This window comes from Anthonomus grandis, chromosome 22 (genome assembly GCF_022605725.1).
Source record: "Anthonomus grandis grandis chromosome 22, icAntGran1.3, whole genome shotgun sequence".
Taxonomy (NCBI): Eukaryota; Metazoa; Arthropoda; class Insecta; order Coleoptera; family Curculionidae; genus Anthonomus; species Anthonomus grandis.
In genome coordinates, this window is record NC_065567.1 from 23690120 (window position 1) to 23707466 (window position 17347).

General features: G+C 31.0%; 2 protein-coding genes across 4 annotated transcripts; one reads left to right on the forward strand and one right to left on the reverse strand.

The window, feature by feature from the left end:
* Nucleotides 1-933: 933 nt before the first annotated feature.
* LOC126748745 (UPF0547 protein C16orf87 homolog) lies at nt 934-4078 on the reverse strand. The gene is made up of 3 exons (XM_050458170.1): nt 3787-4078; nt 1686-1853; nt 934-1630 (listed from the first exon to the last, which is right to left on the reverse strand). The coding sequence occupies exons 1-3, from the start codon at nt 3835-3837 to the stop codon at nt 1388-1390; spliced, it is 462 nt and encodes a 153-aa protein (XP_050314127.1). The 5' UTR covers nt 3838-4078; the 3' UTR covers nt 934-1387.
* Nucleotides 4079-4195: 117 nt separating this feature from the next.
* LOC126748744 (protein jagunal) lies at nt 4196-16791 on the forward strand. 3 transcript variants are annotated; one of them, XM_050458167.1, is made up of 5 exons: nt 4196-4352; nt 11149-11401; nt 13815-13956; nt 14019-14267; nt 15314-16791. In XM_050458167.1, the coding sequence occupies exons 2-5, from the start codon at nt 11157-11159 to the stop codon at nt 15437-15439; spliced, it is 762 nt and encodes a 253-aa protein (XP_050314124.1). In that variant the 5' UTR covers nt 4196-4352; nt 11149-11156; the 3' UTR covers nt 15440-16791. The 3 variants fall into 3 exon arrangements, with proteins under 3 accessions (XP_050314124.1, XP_050314126.1, XP_050314123.1); XM_050458169.1 differs by lacking the exon at nt 4196-4352 and adding an exon at nt 8472-8620; XM_050458166.1 differs by lacking the exon at nt 4196-4352 and adding an exon at nt 10820-10985.
* The last annotated feature ends 556 nt before the right edge of the window (nt 16792-17347 follow it).

The following is a 17347-nucleotide window of genomic DNA, read 5'->3' on the forward strand; positions in this document are numbered from 1 at the left end:
AAAAGTGGATGTGTCAGTTAAAAAATATCGGAAGGAGCATTTATTAAAAATACATAATAAAATTGTGTTTCGATTTTATTGCCTTCGGTATTTTGCAGCTGTGGCATGAAACCTGCAAATTAATTCTTTATTCGGATTTGCCACTATTACTGTTTCCTATTCCACGTAATTTATTATTAAAGGAAAATTCTAGACGAGGTTCTTTTGTACTGTGTTTTTAATTACCGAACGGAAAGTTAAGCGTAAACCCTTTATCATTAGGGAACAAATAATCAAAACATTTCGCTGTGGAAGTTCGCAGCTAATTTTGTTTCTAGTCTTTGCTTTGTCAGTCCGCAAAATGAACTACTAGCGGGAACAACGTTAAAACGAACCAACAAATGAAGAATTTGAAATATCTTCCAAAGTCTGACAAGGGAAAATCAATACAAGGGCATCAATAACAGAAACAGAACTTAACAGGTTAAATGAAATAAGCGGCACGGCTGCCACAATAACTTACAAACATAGGCGTGCGCAATTTATTGCTTAAAGGGAACATCAGGATAGCGGTTTCAACTCACCCCCCTACAAATTGTTATGCAAAACACAAATACCACAGCTTTGTTCACCGGGAAAGTAACCCCAAGACCGAACATTTCAAATTATACTTTTAACTTACAAATCCATGAATATTATTTTAAAAATGTCTTTAACAGTAATACTTGACTTAATCATTAGTATGTCAATATTCAATTTTTTCCTCTACTAGTTCTCAATACAATTTTTGACATCTTCTGTCCAGCCAAGAATCATGAACACTGTTCTGACTCCTTTAGGATATATGACTTTACCCAACCTCTTGCTCAATAGAATTTAATCCACATATATGGGTGAATGCGCCGAAAATCGATTCAGTATGAACCTCTTTGCTCAAACACAAAACAGTTAACAAATACTTAAAATTTTATTTTAAAGGTTGCCTAATCAGTACCATCTATAAATAAATAAAACAATAAAGGCCCTTCTAAAGAACCTAATCATAATTAGTCTCACAATAGACTCGGTTGATTCGGACAGTTGACACTAACGCACACCTGGATTTCTGTTTGATTAAGCAGGTGTTTCCCTTTAAACCTAATCCAATTTAAATAAACCAAACCCAAACCTATATTTACCCGATTAAAAACCAAACAAACCCTTTGGTGCAAGTTAGTGTTTGCTATTTAACCCAACTTAAACACATAATAGATGCCACATGTAATGTAAATTATTAACAAGACTATTATAGGAACTAAATATTTAAAATATTCACACTATGGCATTTAGGCTATATGAACAATATTTTTTACATTTACACAATATTCACATTTTTAATACAATGAGGTTAAAAAAAGAGCAAACCCACTTATGTGGTTGGTTTCCACATGACCACCTTCATCTTGCTATTTAAGCTCTCCAAAATCATACTACAGTGGCCTAAAATTTCCGGAGTGAGCTTCGCCATAGGGTCATCTTCATCATCCTCTTCTATATTCTTTTTAGATTTTTTCTTTTTTCTCAATTTATCCTTTTTGTGATACTTCTTGTCCACCACCATTTCTTCATCATCATCATCATCGTTTTTAGACTCACTTAACCTTTTTTTAAGCTAAAAAAAGAAAATGATTATGTGTTGACATCCTAGCATTTCATAATGATAATACCTTTTTAATATGCTTATCATACTCCAGAGCATCATAATAATTGGGCTTCTCTCTCCTGACCCTTGCTGTTCTTCGAAGAAAGTCTGCTTCCATGGCAAATTCCCTCGCTATCCTCCTGGCATTGTAAAAGAAATGGCCACAGGGACATGACTTACATGCTACTGGAACCTACAGAAATTTTTACATTAATGGAGAGTATTTATAAGTATATAAGTGTTTATTAAAGATAAGAGGCTATAGAAAAGAGATTTGAACAAATAGTTCTTTCTAATTATATAGTGTATGACATGGCAGATATTGTTTGTTATAGTTAAGAGTTTTTATTTTAATTTATTCATGATTACAATAAATCTGGCATTGAGGCCTTAGACTCTAAATATAACAGAGATATCAATTTTTGAATTATAAAAAAACTTTAACAATTTGCTTTTTTTTTAGTTTAGCTGTCCTTGTTTTTCCAAAAAATCTTTAGGTTACCATACACAACCTTTTCATTTATTTTTTCAAACACTGTATTTAGTATAAAATTAAATGTTTTTATATACTGGTAAACCCGAGAGTTCTGTCCTTTTTTTTGTCCCTCCTTTTCATTTGTTCTTATATTCATTGTCTTTAAAAGTAATATTTGTTTTTCGATTTTTCTGTATTTTATACATAAATTTAGATTTTACAAAGTATTCAAATTTTTTATTCTTTAAAAAAACATATTCTGTGAACAGGCTTTCATTAGATGTAAAATGACAAAGTGTTTTTTATTGCTTTGTTTTCTAACTTTTGTAATTTACTTATTTCTTTTTTCTTGGTTACCTTAGATGTAGTTCTATGAAACTGTTATATAAAAAATGATATTTTGTGTATTTATTTAACATATAAGTGCACCTTCTTACTGCACCCTACAATGGTGTAATTTTTTTTTAAATGCTGTCCACAGTACACTCCATGTTAACTTTTGAAGAGTTTTACTTTTTTCAAGAGTAATTTGTTTTTACTTTATTTGTTTTTTTTATCAACTTGCTGCATAATCATATAAACTGACTTTTCAATATTTAAGCTTAATTTATTTTCCCATTGACATCAGTTTGCAGTCTTCTTCCCGTAGAGTATGTTCGTAAGAGTTGATGATATATACAAATTAATTTCCACTGTATCAAAAGCTTTTTTGCAACGACATACATTAGGAAATAGATAAAAACAGTTATTATATACCTGTTTTTATCTATCTCACTGGTTATGTAATCTAGTATATCTATTGTTGCTCCCAAAGTGCTGCTTTTCTTTTGAAATCCATACTAATTTTTGTGAACTTTGAACGGTTTGTCTATAAACTCTATCATTCTATCTCAATTTTGTGTATTTTTTTGTTTTTTAATATTTTTCTGTACATTCTGTGTGGTATCCTGTTCCATCTTACATATAGTTGTCCCTTGCTTTAATTTTTTTAATATGCTCTCCATTTATCCAAAAGTGACTATTTTTATTGTGGTTGTTTTTGTATAGAGCATTTTTATTTTGTATAATTCAAGTCATTTATATTAAAAGTAGTAGTAGTAAATAGTCTTTCACTAACTATGCACTGTTGTGAACTAAACAAGTGTTCTTTGCTAGGTAAATCCTGGTTTAAAGTTATCAGGTGCATTGTTTTCTAAATAGTTAACAATATATCATTCAAATCATTTAATTTGTTTCTTAGGCTTCTATGTAAGTATGTTTAAGTTTTCAGTTATAATTTTCATACTTAAGGTTCTTCCTTAATATTCTTTAATCCTTAATATATAACTGTAAAACCCTTAAAAAAAATAAGAAAATGTTAGGAATTCTTGGTTTTTAAGCCTGTTCTATTGAAATAGTTTATTATCAACTTCAATGTATAGCAAGACCCCTCAAAAATGAATGAGCAACACTGGCTCTAATTGTAACTCATCAAAGGAGTAATTTATTGAACTAAAACATTTCTTATGATGTTTAATTAATATATTATTAAGCCCAATGTTATTTCTAACTATAAATAGTGATCATTTAGACTATTTGATAGAAATGTTCTCATGTTACATTTTAAAGCTTTATAGTGCCTTTATATATAAATTATAAATTTTTTACTTACCTGGCCCTTACAGGAAGGGCACACTTTAGCAATCATCTTTGGTTTAGGCATTGTACCATCATTAGCAGGCTTCACTTCTGCAGGTTTTTTAATTTTTGATGATTTTACTTTTGGTTTGGAACGAATTTTTCCTTTTGTTCTGTTTATGATGCCCTTAAACTTTATAGACTCGTCTTAATAAGGATAGTTTACTTATCTATAAAATTTACAACATTAAGCAATTATCATTAGGAAGGAATTTTATTTTTGTAGTAAATAAATAAATAAATAAACAAAACATGGGACCATAATGAGCCATGCGTAAGTCAAACTTCACTTGTCATTTGAAAAATATGAAGTTTCTCATATGTTCGACTAGTGTACGGGGTAAAACGACATTTACGCGGCAAAATTTCAAAGTGACATTTGAATGGCAGGGCGGTCCGACGGAAACGGAAACACGAAACCCGCCATTTTGTCTTCAAACCGACGCTTCTCTGAAATTCTTTTGAATTCCATTTGATTCTGCGGCAGTGGAGTCACGCTTGGTGCATTCGTCGATCATTTTTTGGCAATTTCAGGAGTAGGTAAGTTATTTTATAAAGGAAAATGTGCTTTTATTGAAACTGTACCCTTTAAACATTACGCCTTCGCTAGAACGCGGAATTTAGCGTGCTCGTTATTTTTTTATTGTGGCTTGGCCCCGATAGCCGCTCGCACTTTTTCCAATGCTTGGTTTTCAACTAGGGGCTATTTATTTTTATGTAAAGGATCTCAGAAGCGATCCTTTTAAAAGAAATCATTGAATTTTTCTAGGATAAGCTTTTTTTTTGCCTCTAGATATTTTGTGCCCCTAAGGTAAGGGGGCGCCGTAGTGGGGTAAAACTCTACCCTTATATACTTTATCACTCTATAGGTACCCAATCAAAAGGTTTTTTTTAATATATTTTGTCGTTTTTATGGTTCTATTTTACAAAGTTGTTTGCTCGAGTGGATTTGGGGCATCCCTTCGACAAACAGTTTTGGGGTGATATCCTATTTGATTGTATAAAAGGAAAATGATTTTCTATCACATAATTACTATAACAATTACATTTGCTTACTTAAAGGGGGGTCCAGAAGGAATTTTCTTGATTATAAAACTATATGATTCCACCTTAGTAACTGGGGATTTCTCAGGAGACAGATTTGAGAAGAATGACTGATGTTCTAGATTATACTTATTTAAATTAGTTTGGTATTATAACGGTTTATATCACATAATTGCCATGATAATTTATTATATTAGACTGATGTTTTTATGGTTACATATCACAAAGTTTGCTCAAAGGGATTTGTGGCATCTCTTAGACAAACAGTTTATATCACATATTGGGTTGTATAAAAGGAAAATGAAAGAGAGAATTTTCTTGGTTACAACTGGATTGGTCACTGGAAATTTCTTAGGAGACAGATTTGAGAAGAATGACTGATGTGCCAGGTATATTTAAATTGGTTTGGTATTATAACAGTTATTTATAATATTTAGTAGTCATAAAAGTGTCAAGATGGACCAAGATATTGGGCTATAGAATTTTTTAATGCTTTACCCATACATGTCAGAAGTAGGTCTTTTATTAACTTTAAGAAAATAGTTAGGGATCTTTTAATAGAAAATCCATTTTATCCTTATGAAGAATATTTTAATTACAGTTTTAATGGCTTGAAAATTTAGTGGCTTTCTTAACTTTGTATACAAAAAATAGACAGTATACTGTCTATTGAATTGCATTATTTTTGTACATGTACTTCAGTGGCTACTTTAGTTTTAATTTTTACTTTGTCTAGGTATTTTTTTTGACGTATCTAAACATTTTGCTATGTTTGTAACATTAACAAAGATTGATTGATTCACATAATTCAGAATATTGACATTAATCAAAATGGTTTGTCCAAGTGGATTTGGGGCATCTCTTCGACAAACAGTTTATATCATAATATTAAGTTGTATAAAAGGAAAATGATTTTGTATGCTTAGTTGAAGTGGAGGGTTGAGAAGAAATTTTCTTGGTTATAATACCGTATGATTCCACCTTGGTAACTGGGAATTCCTCAGAAGAACCACTGATGTTCTAGACATACTTAAATTTTTAATAGTGCATACTTGCAGTGGAGTCATAGGTTACGGTAGAATGAAAAACATACAGGTCTCCCTCCACTCATACCATTACCTACATATAGCTTCAAATTTACAACATGTTTCAGACACAGCAGTGTCCATCATCAGGAGGACAAAGGGTTTAAATCTAGCACAATTGAGTTTATGTCTTTTAAACCCTTGATGATGGACACCGCTCTGTCTGAAACATGTTGGGCATTTTAAGCTATATGTATTTTAACAATTGTTTATCACATGTTTGATAACAATTTCATCTGCTTAAAATAATACTATCATTCCACCTTGGTAACTAAAAATTTCTTAGGACAAATCTAAATTGGTTTAGTATTTTATAATGCCTGGGTTTACCTGCTCGAGACTTTGTCTTATTTGAGTATTAACTTATCAAGCAGAAGGCAATTCTGAATGGTATTGTTAGAAGTCTATGGTATGGTGCAAATGTGTGCATTTTTTTCTTTACTTACATGTATCCTCGTATACAACACAAAATCAGGGGCTTCTCCATATCCTGTTTTGCAGAACAACTTATTTACTAAATAGTCCTATTAATATTAACAGAATAGCTTCTGCGGTAAATAATTTGCAAAAAATCTTGATTTTATTGGTACATTTTTAATTCTTTTTTTCTATGGTACTGGGTTTGATTGTTGAAATTGTATGCACTTAATTTCCTTTATATTTATTGGGGTCGGTAAGTGGCCTCAGGCTGTTGATACTTATTTTTTTTTATTTATTAAGTACCTATTAAGTCTTCAGCTAGGGCAACTATTTTGGAATAGTAAATTGTATGAATAGTAGTATTTTGGGGTTTGAAGGAAAATTTGGAGACAGTGTTCATTATTCAAAAAAAAAAGATGAGATTATAGAAAGAGTTCTAGGGGTGTTTAAAAAAAAAAAAATTTTAATTACATGCAACTAGAATGATATAACTAAACTATCCTCGACATAGGTTAACATTAACAGAAACCCATCCTTAAAATTGTCAATACCTACCATACATAATTAAAATTTTATAAAATTGAAAACAGTTTAAGAAAGAAATAAAAATTTTATTATAAAATAGAGTACCTTTATAGTCTAACTGAATTTTTCAGTGTAGTTTTAAGTGTGAAAAAAAAATTGTGACACTATTTCATTTAATTGTTAAATTTGTACAAATGTTATATATCCTTTACTTTATTTAAAATAATGAAATATCCATTATTCCTGGATCTTACTTGCTCCGAGACTATGTCTTATTTGAGCATTAATTCCTTATCAAGTAGAAGACAGTTCTGTGATCTGTGCTTTGCATTTAAAGTTCTAAATGGCATCATTAGAAGTCCCCTCTTATACAACATGAAATTAGGGGCTTCTTCATATCCCCTTATGCAAATCAACTTATTTAAAGTCCAGTGCAACGATATATTAGAATGGTCACCCGTCAAAACACCAGCATTTTACTTCTCAAACAATGTAAATAGAAGGTGGATGACATTGTTTGGCAGGTGGAATGCTGGTGTTTTGACGGGTGACCATTCTAATATATCCTTGCACTGGACTTTACTAAATAGTCCTATTAACTGAATAGGTTCGGCAATTAATAGATTCGCAAAAGATGGTACTTCCTTAAATTGTTTTTTCTGCAGTATTAGGTTTGATTGTACGTACATGATTTACTTAAAAAGTTATGTACATTGATTAATGAATTATTCATGGAGTTTAACTCATGCAGTAGTGTAAGTGAATTGATTACATAAATCTTTGAATAATATGTTATTGCCTTGAAGAGTCACTGATATCTTATAAAATAGTAAAACAGGAAAATTTGTTGGTGAAAAATATTATTTTATTTAAAATATTACAAACCACATGCTTTGTGTAATGAAAAACAGATTAATTACATTGGGGGTTCAAGGATTGAAGTTTATAACAAATTTCATATTTTCAGATCAATGGATTTTAAAAAGAAAACTTTTTGTAATATAATTTCACAATAATTAAACATTTTTAGCTGTATATTTTTTAATATGAAACAAATAAAGAAACTATAAACAAAGCAATCAGCTGTTTTCTTTTGACAATTAACTGGGCAGCTGAGGCATATTGGCTTCCTATTTCTCTTATGTTAAGCTGTATTTATAAAATATTATAGGGTTTGGTTATACCTCAGTAAAGTACTATATTAGTTGCTGTAGATTTGGGCAAATCTCTATGCTTCATACACCTCTTTTTGTAAATAATTTGTCCAATAAGTATTTACAAGCAAACCTATTTAAAGGCACTTAATATTTTAAGGTAAATTAGAAATTTGAAATAATTTCAGTGCAACAAGCAGAAAATACTATCAATAAAAGTTTCTTTTTTGACGAACTGTCATCAAAATATTCTAGGGTAGAATTCCTCCTCTAAATTGTTCGGGTCTGATGGCAATTTAAGCATTCATCATCATCTACATATTTGCTCGTCACTTTTCTACATTATTTTCCCTGTTAAGGTAAAATAAATAATAATTACGACATTTACGCGGCAAAATTTCAAATTTTGAAAGTGACATTTGAACGGTAGGCGGTCCGACGGAAACGGAAACACGAAATCCGCCATTTTGCCTTCAAAACCGACGCTTCTCTGAAATTCTTTTTATTTCCATTTAATTCTGCGGCAGTGGAGTGACGCTTCGTGCATTCGTCGATCATTTTTTGGCAATTTCAGGAGTAGGTAAGTTATTTTATGAAAGAAAATGTGCTTTTATTGAAACTGTACCCTTCAAACATTACGCCTTCGCTAGAACGCGTAATTTAGCGTGCGGTTATTTCTTCATTATGGCTTGGCGTCCCATAGCCGCTCGCACTTTTTCCAAAGCTTGGTTTTCACCAAGGAGCAATTTATTATTATAAATATAAAGGATCTCAAAAGGGATTCCTTTAAAAGAAATCATTTAATTTTTCTAGGATCAGCTTTTTTTGCCTCTAGCTATTTTGTGCCCCTAAGGCGAGGAGGGCCCCATAGTGGGGTTAGATTCCACCCTTATATACTTTATCACTTTATAGCTACCTCTATCAAAAGGGTTTTTCCAATATATTTTGTTGTTTTTATGGTTACATATTACTAAGTTGTTTGCTCAAGTGGATGTGTGGCATCTCTCTCTTCGACAAACAGTTTACATCATATATTCCATTGTATAAAATGAAAATGATTTTGTATTACATAATTACCCTAACAATTATTTATTATGTTTATATTTTTATGGTTACATACCACACAGTTTGCTCAAATGGATCTGTGGCATCTCTTCGACAAAAAGTTTATATCACATATTTGGTTGTATAGAAGGAAAATGATTTTGTATTACATAATTACAATAACAATTACATTTTCTTAGTTGAATGTGTGTATTCAGAAGAAATTTTCTTGGTAATATGTATGATTCCATCTCAATAACTGGGAATTCCTCAGAAGTTTTAATTTTTAATTTAATAGTGAAGAAACAAGGTAAGGTAAAATTAAAAACATACAGTTTCAACATGTTTTAGATATCGTACTGTCCATCATCAGGGAGACAAAGGTTTCAAAATTAGCACAATTGAGTTTATGTCAAATAAACAAATTTGTGACATAAACTCATGAAGTCTTCCTGATGATGGAACTGCTCTCTCTGAAACATGTTGGCAATTTTAAGGTATATGTAGAATAAATGAGTGGAGCGGGACTGTATATTTTAACAGTTTATATCACATATTTAATTGTCACATGATTGTGTATCACTTGTACAATAACAATTACTTCTGCTTAAAATAATACTATGGTTCCACCTTGGTAACTGGAAATTTCTCAGGAGACAGAGTTGAGAAAAGCGACTGATGCTCTAGACAAATTTAAATTGGTTTAGTATTTTATAATGCTTGGGTCTTATCTGCTCGAGACTATGTCTTATTTGACTATTGACTCCTTATCAAGCAGAAGGCAGTTCTTTGATGTTTGCTTTGCATTTTACAAAGTTCTGAATGGTATTGCTAGTAGTCTATGGTATGGTATTGTCCAAATGTGTGCACTTCTTTTCTTTACGTGTATACAATATAAAATCAGGAGCTTCTCCAATTCCCATATCCCCTTTTGCAGAATAACTTATTTACTAAATAGTCCTATTAACAGAAAAGATTTTTTTAAATTCTTTTTTTGCATTTCTGTGCTTGTTTGTTTTGCAATTGTGTGTACATAAATCTCTGAATAATGTTATGCCTCGATAAGGGTCACTCTCTACTATCTCACAAAATAATAAAAGAGATAAATTTGTTGGTGAACAACAGATTTTTATTTAATATATTACAAACCACATTATTACCACAGTCTAACAAAGATGAAATCTATTTACTTTGTTAATACCCTCTGCTTTGTGTAAGGAAAAATAGATTAATTACATTGGGGGTTTAATGATTAATGTTTATACCAAATTTGATATTTCCAGATCAATGTGTTTTAAAAAGAAAACTTTTTATAATATAATTTCACAATAATTAAACACGTTTCAGCTGTAGGTATATATTTAAAAAAACACAATATGATTGCACACCACTTCTGAAAAAAATAAATTATAAACAATGCAATCAGCTGTTTTCTTTTGACAATCAACTTGACAGCTAAGGCCTATTGGCTCCGTTTTTCTCTTATATTAAGCTATGTCTATAAGATATAGGATTTTGTATATATACCTCAGTAAAGTACTACATTAGTTGCTGTGGAATGGGCAAATCTCTATACTTTATAAACCTCTTTAAGGAATAATCTGTGCAACGAATATGTGAAAACAAACTTATTTAAAACTTATTCAAATTTAAATTATGAATCTGAAATCATTTCAGTGCAACAAGCAGAAAATACTATCATCAAGAAAACTTTCTTTTTTTAATTTGACAGTTTTTAGTAACGTCTATATGACATGAACATGAACTGTCATCAATATATTCTAGGGTAGAATTCCCTTCTAAATTGTTCTGGTCTGGTGGCAATTTTAACATAAACATTCATCAACATCTACACATTTGCTCTTCACTTTTCTACATTATTTCCCTTGTTAAGACCTAAGGTAAATCAAATAAGTTATCTAAAGGTGTCAAATCTAATATTGCGCTCATGCGCCTTTACTTTAACACAGTTCCTATCCAGCTATGAAAACATTAATATGTAATTTATCAGTGCTGTGTTGCCCGGTGGTTGGCTGGGTTTATATTTAGTCTTTTTCCTTGCAGAAACCAAGATGCCTAGAAATTCAGATGAGGAGGAGCTTGTGGCCTCAGACAGCAACGCCTCAGTGGGGACATCTCCATCAGTGGAGAGCACCGCCAGACCACCTTCAACTGTCTCCTCCAGTACCTCCAGAACATCTTCGAGACAATCTTTGACCCACAGGCCTGGAGTAAGACCTTCGAGAACTGGAGTATCAGCTGCTACAGGAGAAGACCATGCTTACAGGGAACAAGTTGCTGCCCAGTACGCTATGAGGTAAACTTAAATACAATTCATAGAATATCAAATTTAGTCAGTTGAGATTTTCAGGCAGCAATTTTCAAACTCTGAATTTATTATTTTTGGTGATTTTAATGTTCCGGATGCTGTTTGGCAGAATTATGAGTTTAGAACTATTGTTAGATGCCTACCTAACTCACGTGGGTCAATACTTTTTTCAAAGGAATTTTGTGTCAAATGATAGAAATACGGCTATAATATTAATATGGCTATAGCTTTGTTTGTGCTTAAGAGATTTAAAACCTCACCTTTTCCCAGTTGTTTTGCAGGGGAGTTAAAGTACTTGACCCAGCGAAAGAAAATTTCACATATGAAATATCAGGCTGGTCATCTTGTTGCAGAATCTTCGAAGTCTTTTCAGGTCTTAGAGCTAGGTGCAAAACTCTAACGGAGACTTGTTACCTGATCTTTATTTTAATTTTGTGCCAATTAGGTACTTTATACAAGCCCCAAAAGTTTTTGGTATAAGTTTAATTTAATAACAGGAGAGCAACAAGTAGATTTCCTGATTTGATGACCTATAATAATGGGGAGTTTACATGTTGTGAACAAATTGCAGAGGGGTTTGCCTAATTTTTTACTGTATGTCTTACCTTCTCGGCAGGCTGGTGTAAACATGACTATTCCTAATCCTAAATTATCTGTTGGATTAATTTTTGATAAGATCTTTCAATTACCCCTTAAACTTAGTGCTGCTGGTCCTGATGGTATACCCAATTATTTTTTGAGAAAATGTGTGTGTGCCCTCTCTTATCCTCTTTTTATTTTATTCAATAGGTCATTGGACTTTTTTCCATCACAGAGGAAACTCTAGTTTTATTACGCCTATATTTAAATGTGGTGCTGCTAATGAAATGATCAATTACAGGAGTGTGTGTGTACAGTCTGCCATCCCAAAACTTCTAGACAATCTTATTTGTAACTAAATTAATTTTTATTGCAAGGAACTTCTGTTAAGTGAACAGCATGGCTTCAGTTGTGGTAAGTCTGCTATTACAAACTTGTATCAGGGTGCTCTGTTGAATGCTTTGGAAAGGGGTGGATGTTATATATACAGACATTCCAAGGTATTTGACAGTGTCGACCATGGCTTATTACTGGAAAAAATTGAGACTTTTTGGCTTTCCAGCTTGTTTGTTTTTACAGGTGGCCTGGTTTGCAAGTTTTCTTTCTGACAGATTTCAGCAGGTACAAATTGGTAATGCTAGTAATCTGGGGTTCCACAGGGTGGTTATTGTTCTCCCCTGTTGTTCAATATTTTCATTAATGATATTTTGGTTTGCTTTGAAAATAGTAATTTTTTGTTATTTGATGATAATTTAAAGTTTTATGGAGTGATCAGTTCAGAACAGGACATGGGTCTCTTGCAAGGGATCTGAATAGATTGTGTGAATGGTGTGTTTGGCTATGAATGCATTTGTTTCTACAAAAGAAACAAATAGGTAATTTTGTCCTATACTATTGATGATGTTAATCTTAGGTACATTGCAGCAATAAAGGACCTTTGTATCTGGTGAACAATTGAATTTCAACACCCATGTGAATTCTATTATAACTAAAGCATCTAAGATCCTTGGTTTTGTCCTGCGCAATTGTAAAGACCTGTCGGGTAAAACTTGGAAAAGGTTGTAATATCACTTGTTGTCTCTTTGTTGGAGTATGGACCAATAATTTGGTCTCCTCTTTACATGAATAATTGTATGGCATTAGAGAGAGTTCAAAATAATTTTTTACAATTTTGCCTTTATAAACTTCACATTTGAGTACCTAATGACCATTGTTATGATGAAACAATGAACTTGCTAAATATGCGAAGTTTACTTAAGAAACCCACAGAGAACATAAATGTTTATTTATAAACTTTTAAATAGCCTTGTGATTTGTCCCGAACTACTTAATAAAATTTAATTTAATATTTCAGACCCTAGTCTGAGGTTAAATTGATTGTTTTTTTTGCCTCATCGTGGTATCAACTATGCTATGCCTGTTGAAAGAACCTTGAGGCTAGTAAACTTTAATGGAATTGAAGTTTTCAGAAACTCCTTAATGCATTTTAAGAGTCTCATTAAGGATTTGTAGGGTTTTGTTTTTTTTAAAATAATTTGAAATACATTTGATCATTTTCATTGATAATAATATATCTTGTTTTTTCTTAGCCTAATCTGCAATGCCAATTGTTTACATTTTGGGGAATTATTATTACTACTTGTAAAACAGTTTAATTATTCTTGTTATTAAGATTAAATCTGATAATTATTGTTAATTAATAATTAGTGGTCTAGCTTTTATTTATTTTTCAGAAATATTTATATTTTTTGTAATGGGGTTGATCTAATCCTGATCTAAATCCTGTGTATTGATCTAATAAATTAATATTGCTCATTTTCAGCGTCATTAACAAAGGACGCTTGAGGTACTGTATCTTTTTCCATTACTTTCTTACCTTTGCTATGTTGGCAAAACTCACTCCCTGCATTCTCGACCGATTCAATTGGTTTATTCTTGCCATCGAGGAATTGCAAGTCCCAGAGGTAATATAGTTATTCATAAATTTTATAGTTCATCAATTTCTAAAGTGGATTTTTCATAATAGCCATTTGCCTGGGAGTGGATTTGGTTGTCAAGCTTCATTGTATCAGTGCTCGCTCTGGATGCGACCAAAAGAAACAATGTGAACCGTATGAAGCAATATATCTTTGCCATTGGCTTACTTGGAATCGGACCATTGCTATATGCAATCTGTTACTGGATGCCAGAAGTTCTTATCTATTTGACTATGAGCTATGATGACCCCAACTATGACTATTATGAAGACTATTTGGCTGATTTGGAGTACTGGAAGGTAAGTTTATAAATCAAATATTGTTTTATTGTTTTAACATACATAAATTGTCATAAACAAAGCATAAAATACAGTTTATATTTAAAATTTAAAAAAAAATCACTTAAACAAAAAACACAATACAGTTAAATTACTCTTAATTTTCTAATTAAAATAAGCCTAAAACACAGAAAAGTAAACCATGTAAAAAGACTAAAATTTGTTAAAATTAGACATTTCACAATAAGGTTCTAAAAAATGCATAGTTACAAACCACAAATTTAAAAAGCTGCACTATTTACAATCCCAACTCACAAGGAATCTCCAAAAAATCCGCAGAAGGAATCAACAACCTTCTGAACTGTCTTTTGAACATTCTTAAGGATAGGGACTTTTTAATCAAGATGGGAAGATGATTATACATTATTTTATATGTTTACACTGGTGGCATTTTTATTATTATTACTTTGTTTTTGTTTATATAATTTATTTTTGATAATCTTAGGTATTATATGCACAAACAGATGTTTATCCATCTAAGTGTATGTTTTAAATAATTTTATTAAATTCATAATTCTTAAGCAATATGAACCTTATAATATGAAATAAAGTAAATGTGTGCCATAAATAAATAAAATAATAGGCTAGGGAAGGCAGAGAACATGTTTCCTGCTTGGATATCGGGGATTGTGAATGGTAAACTTAATATTAATAGATGCACTATATATTAACTAGTACTAGATTAAAAAAATCTTAAATTCTTTTTTCCCCACTTTATAACTTCTCCTTTTAATGTCCGATTATTTATTTTTTGTTTTGTAACCTGGTTTTTTAAATTTTTTTGTGTTTCACCTGGATTTTAGCTTGTATTTAAATGCCTTGTTACTTAAAATATTTTTTATTTATTTATGTGACTTTATCTTTAGTACACCTTTGTCAACAAAATTGTAATGTTCTATGATATTAAAGCATTTTTTTTTTACATTGAACTTGAACTAAGATCTAAATTTCTAAAATTTCCACTGCTTACTGTTCGATTTTTTTGACCCTCATACTTTTTCATCCAGGGATATCCTTGCGGCCTTTTGTGGTTTGTATTCATCACAATGGCTATGCAGATCCATGTTTTTGCCATATACTTTGGTTATAACCTCATGAAGGCATGGAGGGCCCGAGGAATTCCACAGGAGTAATTCCTATAAGTTTGTTTAAAGAGCCTTTACACTAGATTTCTAAAAAGACCAACAAGCCAGTTTGACCAAAGCAAGGGGATTTTTATGACTACTGCACAATCCAGGTTATCCATTAATATATAAATCTAGTCTTGAGGCTCTTTAAAATAACAGCTGGGGGGGGGTTCTCAGATATATTTTTTTATTGTTGTGTTAGCAGTGTACTTTTTCAAGGGTAATAAAGTAATTCACGTGAATTTTAAATAAATAATATTCTTTTGAGCTCTCTTTTCATGCTATAAAAGCATCTCAAAGTAGTTTTGTACTGTGGTTCATAAGTTCATGCAACCATTTTTTGTAGCCAGCACAGAATTTCAGTAATGGTTTGCCAATTAGAGTTTTATGGAGCAATAGAAAGGGTACACTGTACTTATTGTTGTGTTAAACAGTGTTAATACACTGTTTTTTTTTTGTAATTTGGTTCAAAAGTAAACGTACATAATATACTTAATTCGTTAAAATATCCAATAAACTTGCATTAAAATCAAACAACTGTTGCCCAAATTTTGGGTAGACCAGAAAGATTTTCACACTGACTGTTTTTTTTTTTGTTAATTTTCAAAGTAGAAAGGTTGTTTAATTTAAAAAAATTTTGGTGATGGGAGTTACAATACATTCAGTGTAAAAATTTGTGTTTTAATATTATGTACGTTTCACTTGCTCATGTACTTGAAATCAAACATACTTAGTCAAATGTGATTTCTCGGCCAAAAAGTGACTGGTAGAAGCATTTTAAGCAACTTGACTGAAAACAGCTATTTTGTAAACTGCCAGTAGCTATTGGTTATGTAGTTTTTAGATTCTGTTATTTATTCTAATTAAATTATATGTTGTGAAAACATATGTAAGCAAAGTAAAAAATCGAAATGATATTTTATTTATGTATATGAATGTTTGTAAATATGTCAAAAGTATTTTTGTTTGTTGTAAGTAGATTTTTTACTTTGCAATCATTATTTCGATGAAATAATATTAGTTAACCTTTAAATGCAGAATTATGTATTTTTACTACGACTTAATGATTTGTTAAAAGGGGGTCGAAATACTTCTAAATGACATCTTTTAGTAAAAGATATTTGCCCTGGGTTATTTTTAAAATAATATACATTTTTCCATATGCATTTAAGGGTTAATGTCTTGTTTGTTCGTGGCAGCTTTAAAAGTAAAGCCGCGCATATAATGTTTGTATGGGAATCAATAGCACACTTGTGCCTTATTATTGAACGGTTTAGATCAAAATTCAACAGTTGCCAAAGTATATTTTTGTAACCAGATACTTTGACATTTATGAGAAATAAAATTTCAGTTTTGTATTTATGGCGTTTTATTTAGTTAATCAGTTATTTGGGAAGTTGACTGATAAATCCTACTCTGAATTTGTTAGTCGCAAAGCCTGAAATAGGCTAATAAGCTTTTTTGTCCAATTTTAGGTTGGTATAGTTTTTGAGTGAACCAATCAATAATGACATTCAAACTTTGGAAGATTCTAACCCACTAGAATCTTGTGGTATTTAAATTTAATAAATTACTGTTCTATCCTAAAGCTTCATAGTTTAAACGTAGAGTGTATATAAGTAGTTTTGGTTGCCCAACAAATATTATTAATGTATTTGTTGGGGAAATTACCGCAAGTGTTTCATTGAAAACATTTATATTAAAATTTTTGTTAAAATAAAAATCAATATTAGGTTAAACAAATCAAAGGTATATTTTATACCGGCTTATAATAAACATTACTCCTATTAAACATAAATATTCAGGGTGTTTTTTAATTGGCACAAAATTTTAAACAACCCTTGCATGAAATCAAGCAAAAAGATCTGAATGTATATAAAATTAACAAAAGGGTGATAAAATTCTTAAAAATTT

What these genes read in the sequence shown, in the direction of transcription:
- LOC126748745 (XM_050458170.1), bottom strand. Translation starts at nt 3,837, where the DNA reads ATGCCTAAACCAAAGATGATTGCTAAAGTGTGCCCTTCCTGTAAGGGC. An exon ending in GCCCTTCCTGTAAGGGCCAG is followed by an intron (nt 1,854 to 3,786) that starts GTAAGTAAAAAA and finishes AAATTTCTGTAG; the next exon opens with GTTCCAGTAGCATGTAAGTC. An exon ending in ATGATAAGCATATTAAAAAG is followed by an intron (nt 1,631 to 1,685) that starts GTATTATCATTA and finishes TTCTTTTTTTAG; the next exon opens with CTTAAAAAAAGGTTAAGTGA.
- LOC126748744 (XM_050458167.1), top strand. Translation starts at nt 11,157, where the DNA reads ATGCCTAGAAATTCAGATGAGGAGGAGCTTGTGGCCTCAGACAGCAAC. An exon ending in GCTGCCCAGTACGCTATGAG is followed by an intron (nt 11,402 to 13,814) that starts GTAAACTTAAAT and finishes GCTCATTTTCAG; the next exon opens with CGTCATTAACAAAGGACGCT. An exon ending in AGGAATTGCAAGTCCCAGAG is followed by an intron (nt 13,957 to 14,018) that starts GTAATATAGTTA and finishes TTTTCATAATAG; the next exon opens with CCATTTGCCTGGGAGTGGAT.